Raw genomic sequence first — 22,296 nt, 5'->3', positions numbered from 1 at the left:
AGAATTTTCAGTTCTATTGAGAGATACACCTGGATATCATTTATTCAAAGTATTCGGGTTTCACCATATTTTTTTGGTCCAATAAGTGGGAAAATAGTTGTGCGCATTACCAAGATATTCTCCCACAACAGGGGAGTATTCCAAGAACCTAAGTAGTAAACCAGGTTAAAGGACCAGTTCAGTCAATTTCAACATGCAGTTGTAATGCTCACACTACCCTGGACTTGTCAGTACCTGAGATTTTTTTTTTTCTTCTTCAGCCGTTTCCGAGATCCTGGTCATTGTAATGGGGGCAGCGCTTTGTTTACATTTCAAAAAAACATTTTTATTTATTCCCAAAAACATCCAGAAGGTTATAAAACATCAGCAGACAACTAGCAAACAGCAGTACCTTTTGGGAAAATATTTGGAGTAGGCCTATTTTGATTTTTTTTCCAATGTAAACAAATGCTGCCCCCATTAGAATTGCTCATATCTCGGAAAGGGCTGAGCCGAAAAATGTGGCATCACCGGGTACTGACAAGTCAAGGGTAGCGTGAGCAATACAACAGCATATGAAAATTGACTGAACTGGTCCTTTAAATTAACCCTGAGGTTGTGGTAAATCATCAGAAGGCAACAGAAGAGCCTGGAGTGCTCCTTGTCTTAGCTAAATGACACCTAAGGACTATGAGTGTGTTACGATATGCGGCCTTGCCTCCTCCACTTGTGCTTGTGGCCTCGCCCCACCTCCTGGCTCCTCCTCCGTGGAGAAAACGATAAAGTTTCCCAGCTGTCAGCCTAGCCACAACAACTTTTGAGGGACTGTTTTTCATTCACCATCCCAATTGCAAATGAGAAAAAGAGTTTACAATTGAGCTTTTGCAAGATATTGAAATATAATGCTGTTGTCAGTGATGTCATCATGACATATTACTTCCTGGTACGAGGAAACAAGCACAAGTGCAGGAGGCAAGGCCGCATATTGTAACGCACTCTATATGTTAGCAGGTTTGCCACTTCCTGTAGGTTAACTTAGCCAGGTTCATCACTTAACCTTGGTCTTGGAATTAGTACCCAGGATACCCTAGTTTGGGCTTGTATTGTGATTTGATTTGACCATCGTCAGGTCAGGTGGACGCTTTTTGAAGGTGTTACCAGGCATAGGTGCATGCCTCGCCTCTCATGTTTAACCATGTAATCATTCAAACACACAACCAACCAACCAACCAACCAACCAACCAACCAACCAACCGTCTGCCCTTATTTCAAATTGCACGTCTTGCCGTCCTCCCACCACCAAACCTAGCCCTCGGCCTCCAGAACTCTGTAAGCCACCCACCGCTTACAGAGAGGTCGGAGGTCAGAGCAGCACACCACACGGGCCTGTGGGCCTTTTACCTTTCTGTCCCTCCCCACCACCCGTAGGAGTGTGCATTCGTTCCGTCCATGCACTTGCCGTCTCACTAACTGCCCTCTCAACTTATCATGCAGCACCCTGTCCGTCGAAAGAACATGTGAATCTTCTTCTCTCTCTCTCTCTCTCCCTCTCCCTCCCTCCCTCTCTCTCTCTCTCTCTCTCTCTCTCTCTCTCTCTCTCTCTCTCTCTCTCTCTCTCTCTCTCTCTCTCTCTCTCTCTCTCTCTCTCTCTCTCTCTCACTTTTCTCATTCTCTCTCATTCTCTCTCTTTCTCTATTGCCTCTTTTCCATTGCCGGTTTTCTGGTAGGCCTACAACACAACACTGTGCGACTCGGCCTCCACTTTTTGCTTTTCGATTGAGCTGCTCAATCGAAAAGCAAAAAGTGGCGGCCGCGTCGCGCAGTGTCGAGCTGTAGGCCAGCCAGAAAACCGGCTGAGGAAAAGAGACGTCTCTCTCCCTCTCTCCCTCTCTCCCTCTCTCCCTCTCTCCCTCTCTCCCTCTCTCCCTCGTGCTCTCTCTCTCTCTCTCTCTCTCTCACTCTTCTTTTCTCATTATCTCTCTGTCTGTCTCTCTCAATCTCTTTCTCTCATTGCATTTTCTAGCTGTGACAAATTCAAATCAAATCCCCGCACTCTGCCTTCTCATCCTGTTCACCTGTCGTCTGAAAAAAATGTCTGTTTAGTTGTTTGTGTTTTGTATTTTCTGGCCTGTGAATGTTTTTTTAATTTGTATTTTATACCTTTTTTTGTTTGTGACAGCTGTATCATTATGAGCGATCTGTCTTCTGTTTCTCTCCTCCTTTCCTTTTCTTCCTCCCTTTCTTTTGTTTTGGTTTCTTTCCCTCTGCTCTCCTGTTCTCCGTCACAGGCATGCGGGGATCCCAAAGCTAAGCCCTCGTACCTGATCGACAAAAACCTGGAGTCGGCGGTGAAGTTCATCGTCCGAAAGTTCCCGGCCGTCGAAACACGCAACAACAACGTAAGTCGTCGCGTCAGTCAGTCAGTCAGTCAGTCAGTTCAATTACATAAATTGAGCACGCAGGAAAAAGCAGGCATAGTCACACAAAAAAAACACTTTTTCAACATAAACCTCCCACCAGCAGTTTCTGTGAAACACCAGTTTTTTCATGAAGGCAAAGTTGTGAATAAATGAATGTAAATAGTCTTGATTTAGAAGCGCTTCGTTTTGAATCAAATTTTAAAAAGTATTAACGTTTTTGTCGGTTTCTGCATTTTCTGGCCATGCCTGCTTTTTCCATGGCGTCTCCGTCACATGTGCACAACACTGGCTGTATCTCAAAGTCAAGGATTCTGGCCTCGCTAGATCGTGAAACGCCCAGTGATTGGATACTCTTTGGTGAACTCCGCCGAGTATCCAATCACTGGGCGTTTCACGTACTAGCAAGGCCAGGATCCTTGACTTTGAGATACAGCCAGTGTCTAGGCCTATTGATTCATGTTTGATGTATCAGGCCTTGATAGCGAGGTGTAGACTGCATAATAATGCATCATATAACAGCAATGTGAAAACCAGAATCAGCTCCTTCTTGTGTTATTATTTCATGTGAGTGTGTATGGATTCCCTCGATTTTTTTTTTTGTGCTCCAGCTCGCTGTCTCTGCAAATTGACCGAGCCAGGGAGGGGACTGGCTAACTGTGTTGACTGAGTGTTTAGAAATGACTGCTGGTGCAATGGAGCGGCAGCAGTAACTGTCTGGGTCTGAGTGTATCGTGGCAGTGCGTCCGTGTGTGTGTGTGTGTGTTTGAGCGTGTGTGTGTGCGTGCGCCTGTGTGAGTGCGTGTGTGTGTGGCGCTCTGGCACTGACTTGTTTGATTCAGGTCCAGAAGCGTGTGTCAGAGAAGAGCAATCAGTGTTGCCAGATTGGACGGTTACCCGCCCAATTGGGCTGCTTGGGATGGCTGTCTGCGGGAAAAAATGCAATTTAAAGCAATTTTTGGCCATAGAAATGAATAGAATTGGGCGGGATTTAGTGCTTCCAGGCGTTTTTTGAGCACCTTTTGGGTGGGATTTGATCAGACACATCTGGCAACACGGAGAGCAATCTGAGTCACACTCTTGCCCTCAGCAGCTACCATGGTGTTGAAAAGAACGGCCGCCAATTGGAATGTAGGGGTGTGGCTCTCTGACACATTTCTCTCTCTCGCTCTCTCTCGCTCTCTCTGTCTGTCTCTCTCTCTCTCTCTGTCTCTCTCTCTCTCTCTCTGTCTCTCTCTCTCTCTCTCTGTCTCTCTCTACTTTCTGTCTATCTTTCTTTCCCTCTGACTCTGTCTTTCATCCTTCCTCTCTCAGTCTGTCTCTTTCTGCCCCTCACAACCAACCCTGTGAAAACGCACTCTTTCCATGTGTCACACACACACACACACACACACACACACACACACACACACACACACACACACACACACACACACACACACACACACACACACACACACACACACACACACACACACACACACACACACACACACACACACAGATGTTTTCTCTCCGTCACTCCCTCACACACCCCTTTGGTCCTGTCATTCTCTCCCCAAGCACAGTGCCATTCCCTGTCATTGCTGTGTGTTTGTGTGCGCGTGCGTGCGTGCGTGCGTGCGTGCATGCGGGCACGTGTGAGCGCGCAAGTGACTGTGTGTCCTCTATGATGAGGCCCCCCCGCCCTCAACCCCTCTCACTTCTGTCCTCCTGTCAAATTTCTTTCAAAGGGGAAAAGAGAAGGAAAAACAAGGTGGAAAAAAGAAAACTAAACTAGGTTGTGATTTCTGCCCAGTGATTTCTCCCCTCCTCCCACCACCCCACACCATTACAATGTCCTCAAACATGCATTCCATATCAGGTGTATGTCTCTCTGTGTTTGTCTATGTCGTGTCTCCTTCAGTAATAACCAAGTCACCATTAACTGTGTTTTAAAAAAAAAAAATCAAATGTTTCCCAATCCCAATGCTTCTTTTTTAATGTTCTACCTTTTGGTCTCTGCTCTGTATTTGTGTTCCAAGATGTTTTCTCAAACTGCTTATGACGTTACAGCTTCCTCATGTTTTTTAACTGTGTTTGAGTTTTCTTCTTTTTTGTGTTGTTTTGTATTTTTATGTTGTGCATTTTTGTTTTCTTGCATGCTTAACATGGCTATTTTCTGGATTATTCTTTTTGGTAAGTTTTGGACTCCCCCGCCGGAGACCGTTTGCTTTGTTTGAGCGCCTTTAACCCACGTATATATCCATGGGTTTTTAGTTGTGCTAACATATATGTACATGTATATCTGTATTCTGTCCTTTTTTATTACACACTGGGCATAGGAATCTAAGAATAACACCTAAATTTTCACACATTAAAATTCAGATAAGCCTGAAGGGGTTTTAATTACCATATAGTAACATACAGTCCACGTCACTAAAATCTGTGTTCAGAGATGACAAAGTGGAGAAACTGCATGCTCCCTAGATAGGAAATTCTCTCTTTCCGCTATAAGTAGCCAATGGTTGCTCCTCAGGAACCAGATATTTCACTGAAAAGATGCATTAAAATGTCAAGTGTGGTGGTGGGAATGTATTATTATAATTGTTGTAAGTGGTCAAGGTTATACCACCGGCAACCTCTTTTTCTCTCGAAGAAGGGTCATGGACTGTATATATAGCTATGAAATTAGGTGTTATTTTTGAAAGTAGCTGGCTGAACATATGAAAATTGCTTGTAGTTATGATGCGCTTATCTCTTTCAATGAAAAAAAGAATGGCAATGAACCATTCTTGGCTTCTGTAGTACTCTTTCCTTAACATAGAGATAGAGATTGTTTTTTTTTTTATGTGTGATGAAGTAGATACTAACTTGGCTCTAGGGCGAATTTGCACTGCTTTTGCTGAGTACCAGATGGGGGTATATACTGTATACACGGCTCTCTTGTGAAGCCCAGATGATGAATTCAGAGGCGCTGCCTGCAAGCACACATGTGTCTCTCTCTGCACATGATTCATATACTGTACTTCAGCTAGCTTTTAGGAGCCCACTCTTGGATCTTCTGCTTCACATGCCTGGGATTCTTTTGACGAAGTCAAGAGTGTTTCCAAAAACATGCATTTTTTTGTAGTTTCATGCAAGCTGAACTTTAAGAGTGCATTGATTTATCAGTTACTGTCAATGCATAATTTCCAGTTAATAGGGGAAGAAAAGATATGGAGTTCACCAATAGATAACAAGATGCATACATTACCAAATTGTTTGAGCAATGTATTCTCTGTGCAGTGAGTGCACTAAATAGAATGATGTACAAATGAAAAGGAATGACAAGCATGACGTTTAGTCGACTATGGATGTGTTGAAATAGTCCCCTCTGGTCTCGTCTCTGGCAGTGCATATTTGCTCAGTGGTCGCAAATCCCAGGCAAGTAGCAACAGGCTGAGGAATATTCGGCTTGTCAAGACTTGATGCAAGGTTCATTCACTGATTCCACCCTCAAAACATACCACCCACACTTGAATTTTGTCTAGTTTTACTGTAGTTATCTAGTCATAGTCAAAAAAACAAAAAATTCAGATGAGCAAAACCCTAACCTTTAAAGGTGTATTGTCACACCAGTGTGAGGGGAATTTTCGGGCAGTTGAATTTCTATAGAATTCTGGGTGCTGGAATGTTCAAGAACCCAAAGTTTAAAGGTTAAAGGTTCACACCGTAAATCAAAGCATTAATGAATTGTCAATGACGAGTCTGCACCGTTCAAGGCGGTGAGTAGCGTAGGCCTATAACCTGTAGTAGACGCTAGGTAACCCTGGCTTCAAGGCAGTAGCGTAGGCCTATAACCTGTTGTAGTAGACGCTAGGTAACCCTGGCTTCAAACAGGATTAAGGTAGTAGTTGCTTCACCTCTGCCCCAAGACTAAAGCGATTTAGACGTGTCTGTGGCAAGGATAAAGTTGAGACATCCTTGTCTAGCCTCTTATTACGTGTTCTGTTGACTCCCTTTAAGTGAGCAGCCAGACACCGTACCGGTAAATGAACCTTGCTGATGAGATTTACAAGGGGCAAAACAACAACAACAAACCACAAGTCCAGTGTAGTGTTGGTGGCAGTGTTGTATGAAGTAGAAGTACTCTTACAGATGTAATTCAAATGCCAGTGGTACTAGTGTTGTAATTACACCTGTAAGAGTACTTCTACTTTATACTTAACGCAAATCTGGGGTGCATTTCTCGAAACCATAGTTGCTAACTATGTTAGCTACTTTGTTGTTTGCAATGCAATTTCCCATTGACAACTGTCCAAGTTGCTAACTGGCTAACAACTACACTTTCGAGAAACGCAGCCCTGGTTAGTGGTATCCCCCTTCTCTTGGGTTGAGTGTCTAACGTTGTCATTGTTTTTCCCTCCCACAGCAACAGCTTGCACAACTACAAAAAGAAAAGTCTGAAATACTAAAGAATCTAGCCTTGTACTACTTCACATTTGTGGATGTTATGGAATTTAAGGTAAGAGTGAATCTCATAGCTCTGTTTGTGTCTCTTATTACATTACACTTAGCTGATTCTTTTTAATCCAAAGTGATTTCAGTTATTTTTCATTTTTAAGCGCAGGGTATTGGTTACGGTCCCTGGAGCATTGTGAGGTTGTGTGCCTTTTCTCATGGGCACCTCAGCCTGGGTGTGGACTGGTGGGATTCGAACATGCAACCCTCTGGTCTTAAGTCCATCCCTTAACCACTATGCCACAGCTGCAGAAGCAGTAGAGACAAATGCCTCTTTTCCACTGCCGGTTTTCTGTTCGGCCTACAGCTCAACACAGCGCGACAGAGCCGCCACTTTTTGCTTTTTGAATAGGCACGACACAGCTAAATCATAAAGCAAAAAGTGGCGGCCGAGTCGCACTGTGTTGAGCTATAGGCCTACCAGAAAACGGGTGGAAAAGAGGCAAAACTCATAACTCCCTTGACCCACATGTATGCTACCACCAGAGAGAGTAGAGAGAGAGAGGTTCCGTTGGCCCATTGTTTCCGGGTTCTACAGTTGCAAGGGGGGGGGGGTGTAAATCCCCCTTTAGGCAGACCTAAGGACTGTTCTATTCAATGCTAGGAGTATTATGACACGCCCCTTTAGGCAGACCAGAACCTGGTCCCATTAGGTGCCCATAGCAACCTATTATGTTGGCATATCTCTATATACTTAAAGAATCTCTGCTACCACATTTGAGGCATTACTTTGTTAGCTTTAGCCATTGGCTTTATATTTCACCATTTTTTACATGCTAAAGGCCCTTTCCAAACACATCTAGGTTATTTTTAAACACCAAACCTAGTAGTTGGTAATGGAGAATACCAGCTATGGGCACCCTGTTTCCGCCTAGACAACAAGAGGAAAAATAATTGGGTCATTCACATGTAATTTCGGCTCACAGATACAACTGCGTGAGCATGGAGGCGTGAACAAGGGTGCGGGCATGCATGCATGCATGGAATATTGAACGTTCTCTTTCACATCAGAATTGTTTGCGTGCATGATGACAGGAAGATGATGACAGGAAGTGTTGGGAGGGAAATGGGGAAGGATTGGCAAACGACCCGGGCCGGAATCAAACCCGGGTTGCTGGCGTAGTAACCCAGTGCCCTACCGTTAGGCCACGGCAGGGCCGTCTGGTCACAATTTAAATGTTAAGAAAATAAAGGTCCGCAACACTATTAAATGCTCCCAAATATTTAATGGCACTTAAAGTTGCGGACCTTTATTTTCTTTTCATTTATCTTACGTTTGGTCCAGCACCTGTGCCACTGATGTGCGCTCATTCTTTTACTTTCACAATTTAAATGTTGCAAGAAAAATCCGTTTTCATGTTTTCTAACCTCAGTGGACTGAGCAGGGATACATTTGCCTACACCCTCGTGCACGCGAACTTTTGTGTCTGATGATAAAGTCTCGTTTAAAACCTCCCTGCTCCAACTGCCCGACACTTGCCTTACTTGTATTTTTCAAGACATCGCACATTGATGAACGCACGCACACACAGTACTGTAGCACAATGGCTAATCTGCTGTCCGAACTAGCCACTTGGACACTTGATCTGATTGACAACTTGAAGTTCCAACCACACCATCTGTTTTGAGCCCAACATTCAGTATACCCAGAGGTTACTGTGTTGTGCATCTCCAGTGTCCAACATTATTGGCCTAAGTTGTATTTATAGATGTTAAATTAAAATTGAACAATAAATAAATAAAAAAATGTGTTGTAATGTCCACTTGGTGATAATAAATGTTGCATGTGATGTGAATTTTCAATATTTATGAGACCTGTGAAAGAACGGAGCATTCCATATAATATAATATAATATAATATAACATAATATACCTATAGGCTACTACGGAGTGTACTAGTATTCAGTGTCCAACATTATTTGCCTTAGTTTTAAAGTTATATTAATAAATATTAAAATAAATCATAAATATGAAATTAGATACTGTTCTACTGTCCACTTTTTGACACCTGTGAAGGGAAATTGGTTCATTGATTATTGACATGTTAATGGTTATTCATTGTTCATTGATAATTGACATTGACATCTTATTCTTTTCTGTCTGCAGGACCATGTTTGTGAACTGCTGAACACTATTGATGCTTGCCAAGTTTTCTTTGATATTGTAAGTGAACATAAAAACGCAATGTGAATTGTCATTTCCATGGCGGTAGATGTTAAAAATATATATTTCTGTAGCTTGCCTGAGATGTATTGCAAAAATGTTTTGATTCAGTAAAATGAATATGTTTTTGCGGTAAGCCTACACATGTCTTACTTTTAATTAATTCTTTGTAATGATCACGTGGCTTTTTCTTTCTTCTCTGTTTCCCAGACTGTAAATTTTGACCTCACAAAGAACTACCTAGACTTAGTGGTGACCTACACTACATTAATGATACTGCTATCTCGGATCGAGGAACGCAAGGCAATCATCGGCCTGTACAACTATGCTCATGAAATGACGCATGGTTCAAGGTAAATGGAGACCCGTGTGGTGGCTGGATCTAGATCACCTAAGATTACACGTCCCAAAAATAAGCACACTCATTACTTCATAATGGTGTGTGTTTTTGTGTGTGCGTGCGCGTGTCTGTGTGTGTGCGCGCGCGTGCGTGTCTGCGTGTGTGAGTGCGCGCGTGTCTGTGTGTGTGAGTGTCTGCGTGTGTCTGTGTGTGTGAGTGGAGTGACAAACTCAAGTCGAGATACTTTTTTTATGTTGATGGAAATTAATGTCAGGACCGAGCATTTTCTGCGAGGGCATACTGCATATACTGAGTCTTCTTATTTGTTTTTAGTGTTGTAGGTTTTCCCAATTTATCTCACACTTTTGTTGTTGTTGTAAAGTATGGCCACCAGAGATCAAAGACCAAACACAACGCAGGTTGAGACGTACTGAGAGTTTACTGAAAGTTTGTCACGTGATACAAAGACATGGTACGGGTGCCCGTAGGCGACATGCATCACATCCCCCTTCTTTGAGTTTAAAAACACATGAAACAACAGAGACCGTAAACTGCACATTATTTGTGATGAAAAGTGACATACATCACAGTTGTTTTCATTTTCAGTGACCGAGAGTACCAGAGGCTTGGGCAGATGATGGTGATTTTGTACAAATCGTGACATAAAATCAAAATAGAGCATTTTGGTGGTGGAAAAAAATGGAAACCGATATTTTTCTCATATCGCCCAGGCCTAGGCATACTGCATGCTGCATGTACTGAGTCTTCTTATTTGTTTTCAGCGTTGTAGGTGCGTAGTTGTTTTCCCAATTCATCTCACACGTTTTATGTTGTTGTTGTTGTTTTGATTTCCAGTGACCGAGAGTACCCGAGGCTTGGGCAGATGATCGTGGACTATGAGAACCCTCTGAAGAAGATGATGGAGGAGTTTGTGCCCCATGGGAAGGTGAGTGGGCCAATAGAGTAAAGCAGGGCTATTCAATTGGAGGCCCGAGGGCCACATGCGGCCCAGATGCAGTCCACATGCGGCCCAGGCATGGCCCCCAACTGAAGCAGTATACATTTCAGTTTTGTTACTGCAGTACAACACATTATTTGCTTGTGAATCTTCTGCTTGTCTTATACATTCACCTTCAATGTGGTTAAGTTTTAGGTTAGAGGAACATGTTTAAAATTTGTTTGTGGACTACTGATTTTAAGTGTCATTTCAGTGGTCGTGTTGTCTGAAAATGTGTGGCCCGACTGCAGTTCTGGGTTTCAAAATGTGGCCCAGATGAAATTCTAATTGAATAGCCCTGGAGTAGAGAGTAAAGATGCACCGGATCCAAGATCCGGTTCCGGATCCGGCAGGATAACAGGGTTTTTCACGGGATCCGGATCCGGTTCCAAGATCCGGTAGCCGAGGCTTTTCAGTCAAAATAGTTTGAGCCAACTTGATAAAAAAGGGCCCACGTGTGCGAGTAGGCTATGTGTTTCAACCCTTTCGTAGGATCCGGTATCCGGTTCCGGATCCGGCAGGATCTTAAGCAGTGGATCCGGTATCCGGCAGGATCCTAAAAATCAGGATCCGGTGCATCTCTAGTAGAGAGTAGAGCATCATTTATTGATCCCAGGGGGAAGTGAAGGTGTGAAGTAGCATACATGCATACATTAATATAGAAGATATTACACACAAGACATTACACACATCCTTACACATATCTTCACTATGTATAGCTCACTCTTGCATACATTCAGCCCAAGAGTAGTAAAGTAAAGTAGAGGAGCGGGCACATCCAAAACGCAGGTACAGGACAAAAGAGTCAGACGATAAATAATGAAAACAAAATTGAATGTCCGCACACTTGCTCCCATTTTGCTTTTTCTTTCATTTTTTTTTCACCGAGCGTGTAGCTCGAAAACATTCACATCAGTGAAAAAAATACCAGAAAAAGCGAAACGGGAGAGAGTGTACGGACATTCAACTTTGTTTTCATGAGTGGGGGAATAGGAAAACATTTGTTTTGGCATAAGCGTCTTGCACACATCTCTAGGGGATTTGGCTACTGCATTGCCTGGCTATTTGTCATAGTAGTAGAAGTAGAACTGCTTTTGTTTATCCCCAAGGAAATGAAGGATTGCCTGAAAGTGAAATAAATTAAGAAATCGGAGAAAGAATATATTGCCTGGTTGTCATAGTATTACTAGAAGCGATGTTATTGCTGAAGCATAGCCATAGTTATTTATAGTACTGGTAATGGAAATGTTGTAGAAGTGATTATGCGGTCCTACAGTAGTAGTAAAAATGCTTTATTAAGTCAAGTCAAGTCGTCAAGTCGGCTTTATTGTCAATTTCTTTACATGCACTGGTCATGCCAAAAATTGAAATTATGTTTCCTACTTTCCCATACAGACATAGACTTTAGGTGTGGACATAGATAATTAGACATAGACCGTACACATACATTACACCTACAGTACCTATACAATACCCTTATACCCTTATTACTCCCAAACCAATTAACATTACATTACACTACACTTAGCTGACTCTTTAATGCGAAGCTTAGACTCACAGATATTACAGTGTATTGGTTACAGTCCCTGGAGCAGGGTTAGGTTCCATGGAGGGAGGATGGGAGTGGGATGGCTGGGGATTGAACCTGCAACCCTGCGATCTACAGTCTAACTCTCTAACCCCAGTGGTTCCCAAACTCTGGTTCGGGACCCCCAGGGGAGTCGCGGAGGTACTGAAGGGGGGGGTCGCGGACAAAATTGACTTTTATTCACGTATGGTTAATAGATATATTTGCTAATATTGCTAGAAATCCACAGGACAGCAGACAAACTCAATATTGTTGTCCATTAAGTTGCTAGATTTTCCATTAATAGTTTGGCAGCTAATATTACTAGAAATCCATTGCTAGGGGGGGGGGGGGGGGGGGGGGGGGGGGGGGGGGGGGGGGGGGGGGGGGGGGGGGGGAATATTCCAAAGTCCAAAAGGGGGTCCCCGTTGGAAAAAATTGAGAACCACTTGGGGCCTAACCAATACACCACAGTGACCCACAATTGAAGTGCTAATTACTTTTTGTGTTTTCGGGTGCAGTCCTTGTCGGACGCCCTGATCTCTTTGCAGATGGTGTACCCGCGCCGCAACCTGTCCGCAGACCAGTGGAGGAACGCCCAGCTGCTCAGCCTCATCAGCGCCCCCAGCACCATGCTCAACCCCGCACAGTCCGACACGGTGAGACACACACAAACACACACAGAGATGCCCCCAGCGCCATGATCAAGCCCGCGCAGTCCGACACGGTGAGACACACACACACACACACATGCACACACACACACACACACACACACACACACACACACACACACACACACACACACACACACACACACAGACACAGACACAGACACAGACGCCCCCAGCGCCATGCTCAACCCCGCACAGTCCGACAAGGTGAGACACACACACACACACACACACACACAGGCTGAACCCATCACAATCCAACATGGGGATCAGCACCACCTAAGGGGGTCGCCAAATATCCAAGGGGCCGGGGTGTCACAAAGCCCTCGTCATTTTAAGGGGTACCCAAACTAAAGGTTACAGTGCTGAACATGTGGGTTGTTTCAGAAAAACGATTGGCAACCACGAGCATAGACCAATACACCAGACATGTACATATTGCAAATGTATTTCTCGTTATCATCCCACTTGACTTTTATTTCCCTGTTCAGTCATGTCCAGACCTAAGCAGTGGCCTAAACAGTAAACCAGTAGTACTATATGCATTTAATCATGCCCCACACCACCTCCTTGTCACAAGTTTGCTTCCGCATGCAGGTTGAGTTAATGACTTTCTCATTTCCAATTTCACATTTAAGAACCTGTTTGGCGACAGTTGAAATTCCATTTTCTTAGTCATCAAACATTGTATCTCAAGATGTATTGAGGCCATCCAGGGTGTTGCCAGCCCAAGTAGAGTATTGGAGTAGAGCATTACAGTAGTTGGCTCTACAGGAAATGAAAGCATGATTTAGCTTCTCCAGATTATGTTTAGATCCTTTACTTTTCTACCAGAAAAGTCGGCGCTAGAGAAACAGTCTTGTCAATCGAAGGGATCCTTCTGGAGTCCGTTTCTCGATTCTTGCCTTTGCTAACCGTCTTAAGTCGGTCTTGAGTTGGTCGTAAGTTGCTCTTGAGTTGGTCTTAAGTTGCTCTTGAGTTGATCTTAAGTTGGTCTTCAGTTGGTCTTTAGACGCAAGACTGACCGAAGTCGCGACCAACCTTTGGACGTACGTACGTACGTTCTCAGACACGAGGAAGTCTTCGGAAATGCTTGGAGTGTCTCGCCTCAGCTCGGCTGCATTGGTCGCAATCAAAGTAGTGACGGCGTCATGATTCACGTGGCTGTCAGATACAATAATTACAACGCTATCAAAGTCCACAAATCTTGTCAACACAACCGTGCCCTCAAAACCATCCCTCTTCGACAGCAGAAACCAAATAATGCATTACATGTCACAATGTCTTATATTTTATTCCGGTTTTGCTAAATCAATTTACGATAAGTCTTCAGTAACTTCTCTCAGAAACCGGTGGTTGGTGGATGAGTGGTTGTCATGCCTTGCCGGAGGGTAATAGCAATGATTCTAGACCCGAAGGGATAAATGTATGCATGGACTTTTAAATCTCTAACATCCATAATATTCTCCTCTGAGTCCGCTTGAGTTCTAATTTTCACAATATGTTTGTCGCAGTGGGAAACAAATACCCACGCGCGCACAACGTGGTCGGATTGCGCACACATTGTGAACATTTCTACTATGTCATTGTTGTCTATAGACTACGCTACACGAACTCCAACCCATCGCAACCCTGGGGGAAAAATGCAGCTTAATGAAATAATGTGAGGATAGCCTACTCTGAAAGGCATGCGACATCACATTGGGATCATTTGAATCATTGCACATTTACTTAACGCGGCCCGCTGTCATATGCGCGAGGCAGAGGGTTGAGAATATGGACACACACACACACACACACACACACACACACACACACACGCGCGCGCGCGCGCTACTGATATGTCGCGCTGTCTTTGGGTCTCTGTTTTGGGTCAGATATGTGTAACCTACGTTGTTACCCATGTCTCTACCTTGAAGTGACGAACTGGTTGCTTGGGGCTTTTTACGTCGATGGAAGAAAGGAGGGACAGCTGTGAAGGTGGTTGCTGGAGAAAGCGCGGTCTTACTGTAGTTGAAGTAATTTTTAAAAAGGCTTCAACTGTGGATACCCCAAGGGATGCCTTCATTGCGCTCTTCAGTGCGAGAGGGCACCAAGTTAAGTCATTTCCCTTTGAACAACCACACAGAGTGGACAGTTCAATGCTGCTTGAAATGATAACTGAAAGGAGTCGAGAAATAATAACAAAAAAATATTTGTCTGTTTGTCGTCTTTCTGCCAGCACGTCTTTATGCGCAACGGCTACAAGAAAAACAATTGCTATTATGACCTTTACGCTTAAAGATGTGCAGGAAGGGATGATGCACGGAGGGTCCGTCAAACACAGTACACATGACATCTCCATGAAAGTCGTTAAATACTTGTCAACGCAATCATGTCACCGAAATCCATCCCCAATAACCAAATGTCGGTCTACATAGGCCTATCACTGCAGCATAATCACTCCAAATAACTACACAGAAATGGCCGGTGAAAGCGTGATGGCATGTATACTATCCTAATTCTCACTTGCTGGTGGTAACTGGTAACATATCCATTTCGGCTGAATTTTAAATTAAGCGCAGGTGCCTTATCTGCACAACAGTATATCCATATATACTTCCACTCATCTCTCTCTCTCTCTCTCTCTCTCTCTCTCTCTCTCTCTCTCTCTCTCTCAGTGTGTGTGTGTGTGTGTGTGTGTGTGTGTGTGTGTGTGTGTGTGTGTGTGTGTGTGTGTGTGTGTGTGTGTGTGTGTGTGTGTGTGTGTGTGTGTGTGTGTGTGTGTGTGTGTGCGCGTGCGCGTGCGCGCGCGCAATTCGGGCATATTCGCAACTCTCTGCCTCCTCTCCCTCGTGCGCAGTGACAGTGGACCGTGTGGCTGACGCCATTGCGAAGTTATTTGGCGCGATTTTATTGTGCAGTGATATGTACAGCGACATTTGGTTATTAGGGTGGATTTTGGGGGCATACTTGTCTTCACAGGTATTTAACGACTTTCATTAAGATGTCATGTGTAGCCTACTGTGTTTGACGCACCTTTCACAACCAAATATATTTAAAATTGTCTAATCATTGGACATTTTGTGTGGTAAAAGTTAGACGCTTGTGCACTTAGTGGCAGTAATCAATCACTGTCACTTGAACTCTGCCTGAACCTGCCCCAAGACGCTGAAATGTCAGGAGCAAGACCAACTTAAGAACAACTTAAGAACAACTTAAGAACAACTTAAGAACAACTTAAGACCAACTCAAGACCAAGCCGGAAGACTGTCTTACGAGCGACTTAAGACCTTGGTTACAACGTTGGTCTTAAGAACGAACAAAATGGCTAACGTCGTTAGCAAAGGCACTGTCGAGAAATGAACCCCTGATTGGCTGGGCCAGACTGGTAAGTGGATAGGAAGGAAGTAGCTCCATCAGAGATTCTAAGAGAATAATCAAAGAAAGTAGATTTAGATTAAGAGGATTCAAACTCCGCCCACACAATGCGAAGGAGTTTGCTCAAGTTTGGTCTCCTAAGTGGGCGTTGTCCCCTCCTCCTCCTCCTCTTCTGTGGCCTTTGGTGACGGCTTGCATAAGATGTGCACTACTGCAATCTACTGCACCAAGGGAACTCCTTTTATTCTCAACTTCAAGCCTCCAAAGGTCTCCTAACCTGTATCTGCTGGTCTCCTAAATGGGCGTTCATGACATCACACGGATCCAGGAAATGCACAGGCTTGAAGTGTCTTACTACAATGCACTCTCTTTGGTATAATCCTCGTCTCTCTGGCTCCATCCCAGTTCAGCTCTCCCATGTCCATGACTAGTCTCCTTATGGACCTGGTCAAGTCACCAGCCTTAAGTGTGTCTGACTGTGACTGTCATGCCAAAGCCCCTCTTACTTGTCATTTTGATGTCTTGCGGGAGCCATGGCCAGCCCTGAGGAAGCCCTCCAGGTACAGTAGATGGAGTCTGTCAATCATGGACAGGGGAACCGCCGAGAGGGGGGGACAAATACAGGGTCACTTGTCCCGGGCCCAGGGAGTGAGGAGGGGCCCAGAATTGGGTAGTCATTACATTACATTGCATGTATTGAACTGGGTGAGGGGGTGGGGCGGCCCTTTAAGATTTCTTCTTCGTCCTGGTTCCAGTCGATGCTTTCAGCGGCGGCCCTGATCATGGAACAAGGAGGAGCGCATGTGTGCAGATTTCAGGATCAGCTCCCCACAGAAATAGGAGAGCAGAATAGACTCCAGTAGACAGACGGGCAGACAGGCTGGCAGAAGCGGCACAGGCGGTTACATAGCAACAAAGCAGTTCTGTATCAAGGCGAGGTAGCCAATCAAGCAAAGGTGAGAGGAGCAGTACAGCCAAGCGCAGACTTCAGGAAAATCTCAGCTATTTTAATCAGGGCTGTAAAGTAACACCAGCCAACCGGCCAAATGCTGGTGAAATTTTAGTTTGCCTGGTAAAAAAGACCAACTTACTGGCCACTTTGACCCATTAAGTGAGTGTGTGTTTGGCTTGTAAGATTAACCATTATTTACTAACCATTTTGGCTGGTGATGAAAAAAGTTAATTTAGAGCCTTGATTATATTGCTTAAAACCTGCTGACTAACCATATAGAATGATGCAATCTTGACGACCCAGTGCAGGCTGTCTGTCTCTCTCTCTCTCTCTCTCTCTCTCTCTCTCTCTCTCTCTCTCTCTCTCTCTCTCTCTCTCTCGCTCCCTCTCTTGCTTGCTCTCTCTCTCTCTCTCTCTCTCTCTCTCTCTCTCTCTCTCTCTCTCTCTCTCTCTCTCTCTCTCTCTCTCTCTCTCTCTCTCTCTCTCTCTCTCTCTCTCTCTGATGCATATTAATTGCAGTGCATCTGCTTGCCAATTAGGCCACAGAAGTGGCTTTATATTGGTGCAAGGGGGAAAAAAACAAAAAACAAGGGGTACTATCCCTCCACAAAAAAGTTTCAGTCTTAACTGGCAGACACGCTCGCTCGCTCTCTCTCTCACTCACACACTCAGACACACACAATCTCAAAAATCTCTGACATGTATGAATGGGGAAAATAGGACCAGTCACTGTGCATCATGTATGACTGTTTGCTGCGTTGATGGGTGTTGTCAGAATAGTTCATGTAGCAAGAGTATTGATGTGAACGTAATTACCAGTATTGCTAGTGTCATGCTTTGGGGGGAAATCACACCCCCTTGTGGAGATGAATGGTACTGGTCCAAATGTGCTCAGACCTGAAAGATGGATTTTCTTAATCAGATTGAAAGCTGCCATGAGTGAGGGGTACACCGTAAGTACAGAAATATAATAAAAAAGACCCTAGCTGAAGCTTTGACAACAAGCATTTACAAGTATCCTTGACCAGTGGCTTGCATGTATTGCATAAGTCGGGGATATGCTTGCTGTGTGTCTAAATCTACACAAGCAACTGTGTCCGACCGAGTGCACAGGACAAATGGAGCACTTCGCACAATACTGGAGGGATCATCTAGGCTAGGGGTTCCCAAACTTTACCATGACGTGGCCCCCCATATACCGGTGGATTCCAGCCAAGGCCCCCCTGACATGGGTCGTGCCACACTATTTTTTTTCCTGTGCACCCCGTTTCACAACCATAGTCTATGTCTGTGTGTCAGTGTCCCATTGAGATGTATAAAATAATGATAATGGTAGTAATGTTCAGAGATGAAATGGATTATTATAATGCGTCGCTATGTGGGTGTGAAACTTAGCCGTGTCTAGAATCTTCGTTTGGAATGCCGACATTACGATTATTTCATTTTCCCTAGATGATGTGGATGGTTCCTACAGCGTTATCCTTAAGATACCATCGGCATTCCAAACGAAGATTCTGTGCGTGCCTAACTTACACGCACGCTTGCCGCTTGACCGGTTTCACAGAATTAATGGTCACCCCATCAGCCAATCAGAAAAGAGAATTCCGTTGCGAAGGCAGATCATTTTGTTTATTTTGTTGTATATTAATTATTCAATTGCTTATTTTGTTTTGCTATACGTTTTCTTCTAACTTGCCCCGGACCCCCCTTTGAAAACCACTAATCTAGGGGGCAGATAGTCAACAGGGCTCTGATTAATGTTTTCCACCGTTGTTTGACTCTACCACAACCTCAACACCTCAACTCAACAAGTGCAAAAGATCACCCCACACGGTTTTGTCAATATTGCACAGTACACATGCCTCTAGTCTGCATACCTTGTGTGAGGTGTTCTCCCGTGCGCAAAGTTGACATGAAATTCGCATGGCAAAGCGTTCGTGCATAAAATGTGCATGTTCATCGGTCTTCCACAAACCAGCGAACAGTCAACCAGCAAATTCCATGATTTTCCTGTTTTAGTTAGGGTTTTTTTTTCCAAGATGTGCCTAACACTTTGCTCTGTTGTGTTTGCAGATGCCCTGTGAATACCTGTCCTTGGACTGCATGGAGAAATGGATTGTGTGTAAGTGTTTCTTTTCTTCCAGAAAAGCAGCGCTCTCGAGTTCAATTCCTCTATTTTATTTTACTGTGTCAGCATGACAGACAGACATTTCGGCCTAAGCCTTTTTCGGCATCTTACAGAGGATGTAGCCAGCGTGTTTTTTAAAAGACCAGTCTTGACGTCAGTGTATTGTGTGTAAGTGTGTCACTGGGGACGCTGGGGCCGGGGGGGGGAAACAACCCTGCAGAGTACTTATAATCTCACTGTGTCACTAATGGCGCATTCAGGCCTCCTGAGTACCATGCCAGTGCCTGGTCCTGCACCTAAACACACACACACACGCACACACTCGCGCGCACACACACAGCTATACTCAGCTATGCCCCCCCCCCCAGTTTATAAAAGCTACCTGCGTTCTTGACACACACACACACACACACAAGAACGCACACGCACACGCACACGCACACGCACACGCACACGCACACGCACACACACACACACACACACACACACACACACACACACACACACACACACACACACACTCACACTCACACTCACACTCACACTCACACTCACACACACACACACACACACACTCATCTACTGACCTGTTTGTGTCTCTGTATGTGTCTCTCTTCCTCTTGTCCTGTAGTTGGCTTCATGCTGTGCCACGGGACTCTGAATAGCGACCCGGCCGCCCTCAGCCTGTGGAAGCTGGCTCTGCAGAGCAGCTCCTGCCTCTGCCTCTTCAGGGACGAGGTCTTCCACATCCACAAGGCCGCAGAGGACCTCTTCGTCAACCTGCGCGGGTCAGTATTACAACTAGAGATGCACCGGATCCTGATTTTTAGGATCCTGCCGGATACCGGATGCACTACTTAAGATCCTGCCGGTTCCGGAACCGGACACCGGATCCTACGAAAGGGTTGAAACGCATAGCCTGCTCGCACACGTGGGCCCTTTTTATTACATTGGCTCAAACTATTTTTTAGACTCATTGGCTTACTGCCGCACTGCCTGCAATGGCAGCTTCCAAAGGGCTTTCACTCCATGCAGCGACCTGGTGTTGTGAAAGACTGACTGAAAAGCCTAGGTTACGTAAAAACTAGAGATGCACCAGATCCTGATTTTTGGGATCCTACCGGATACCGGATCCACTGCTTAAGATCCTGCTGGATCCAGACCCTGTGAAAAACCCTATTATCCTGCCGGATCCGGAACCGGATCTTGGATCCGATGCATCTCTAATTACAACACACATACTCATGCACCACGCAACCTGCGCAGGTCAGTATTAAGGTCTCTTTAGACTCCTTCTGCAGGAGATGTACTGTCAGCAGGGCGGTAGTGGCAGATTACGCCGCCACCCACCCGCTGACAATAGGTCTCCTGCAGCTGCAGGAGGAGTCTAAACCAGGCTTTAGAACACACACACTCATGCACCACATGGACCTCCTCGTCAACCTGCGCGGGTCAGTATTAATAATAACTGTATTTGTATAGTAGGGTCAGAATTACAACACACATAACATTTACATTGCATTTGGCAGACGCTTTATGATCAAAACGACTTACAAACATAATTATAGCCAACGTCACTAGCAGATGCGTCAACCTGCATGGGTCAGTATTACAACACACATACTCATGCACCACACGGACGTTTTCGTCAACCTGCGTGGGTCAGTGGGAGTACACGCATTACATTACATTGCATTTGGCATACGCTTTATGACCAAAGCAACTGATTAAGTCTTGCTGCCTTGGTGCATAAGCGCATACACATGCGCATGCATAACCTGCTCATACACCACACTGACCTCTTCATTAACCTGCGCGGGTCAGTATTACAACACACATTGTATTACATTGTAAGTTGCTTTGTTCATAAAGCGTCTGCCAAATGCAATCAAGGACATAATCATAGCCAACATCACTAGCAGATACAAAGTGCACAGGGAATATACAGAACAACAAGTGCAGATGCAAAGAAGGGTTAGTTAGGTTTTTTTTTTTTTTTTAGGAAAGTGGAGTACACACACACACATACACATCATGTCAAGAGTCTGGCCTTGGACTAGTCCTGCTCCAGCATTAGTGTAGTAGAAAGTCAGTAGAAAGTTGATCACAAAAAAGGATATGAGTTGTGCACCGCTTGCTCTGACATGACTTACACACACACACACACGCACACGCACACGCACACGCACACGCACACACACGCACACACACACACACACACACACACACACACACACACACACACACACACACACACACACACACACACACACACCGAAGCCTGAATCGGCAGATAAAAGCTTTTTACTGGCACTGCACAAACAACCTCTGGTTTTCATTTTCATTGCTGCTGGGTTTCTTTTTTTTATTTATTACCGTTTGTCTGCTGTGTTCCTCTTTCCCCCTTTCCTCTCTGTCCAGCTACAACAAGCGTGTGAATGACATACGAGAGTGCAAAGAGTCGGCCCTCTCTCACGCGTGAGTACATCTGTCCTCCACTACGCAAACAGTCACCTCGTAATTTTGTATACGTTTTTTTTTTGTCTGAATTTTGGAAAAGGATTTCTAACGTTTGTACGTTTCCACCTGTGTGTGTGTGTGTGTCTGTGTGTGCATGTGTGTGCGTGTGCGTGTGTGTGTGTACATGTACGTGCACGCGTATGCTTGTGTGGTTGTTAATAAATCAGGGGCTCAATGCACCGAGAGCGGCGCAAGTTCCTGAGGTCGGCGCTGAAGGAGCTGGCCACGGTGCTGGCTGACCAGCCGGGCCTACTCGGACCAAAGGTACCGACCGCACCACACCACACCGCACCGCACCGCACTGTACACCGTGGTTAACCGCACCGTACTGTACTGTACACTGTAGTTAACCGCACCGCACCACACCACACCGCACTGCACACCGTGGTTAACCGCACCGCACCGCACTGTACACCGTGGTTAACCGCACCATGCTGTACTGTACACTGTAGTTAACCGCACCGCACCACACCACACCGCACTGCACACCGTGGTTAACCGCACCGCACCACACCACACCACACCGCACTGCACACCGTGGTTAACCGCACCACACCACACCGCACCACACCACACCACACCGCACCACACCGCACTGTACACCGTGGTTAACCGCACCGCACCACACCACACAGCACTGCACACCGTGGTTAACCGCACCACACCACACCACACCGCACCGCACCGCACCGCACACCGTGGTTAACCGCACCACAC

The 22,296-nt window shown here is 45.2% G+C and overlaps 1 protein-coding gene across 6 annotated transcripts in view; it reads left to right on the top strand.

Moving 5' to 3' along the window:
• nckap1 (NCK-associated protein 1) overlaps positions 1-22,296 on the top strand; it is an 85,689-nt gene that overhangs the window by 6,599 nt on the left and 56,794 nt on the right. For 4 of the 6 annotated variants that reach the window (XM_063213052.1, XM_063213051.1, XM_063213049.1 and 1 more), the window contains 10 exons: positions 2,268-2,378; positions 6,790-6,882; positions 8,985-9,041; positions 9,252-9,394; positions 10,237-10,327; positions 12,467-12,604; positions 19,005-19,053; positions 19,691-19,847; positions 21,481-21,537; positions 21,747-21,843. In XM_063213052.1, coding sequence (XP_063069122.1) covers positions 2,268-2,378; positions 6,790-6,882; positions 8,985-9,041; positions 9,252-9,394; positions 10,237-10,327; positions 12,467-12,604; positions 19,005-19,053; positions 19,691-19,847; positions 21,481-21,537; positions 21,747-21,843 — 993 coding nt within the window. The remainder of the gene's footprint in view (positions 1-2,267; positions 2,379-6,789; positions 6,883-8,984; positions 9,042-9,251; positions 9,395-10,236; positions 10,328-12,466; positions 12,605-19,004; positions 19,054-19,690; positions 19,848-21,480; positions 21,538-21,746; positions 21,844-22,296) is intronic. The other 2 variants (XM_063213053.1, XM_063213050.1) reach the window with 1 other exon arrangement.

Source organism: Engraulis encrasicolus, chromosome 13, assembly GCF_034702125.1.
Source record: "Engraulis encrasicolus isolate BLACKSEA-1 chromosome 13, IST_EnEncr_1.0, whole genome shotgun sequence".
NCBI lineage: Eukaryota > Metazoa > Chordata > Actinopteri > Clupeiformes > Engraulidae > Engraulis > Engraulis encrasicolus.
Note: the sequence above shows the minus strand (reverse complement) of the source record. Positions and strands in the feature narration are given on the sequence as shown.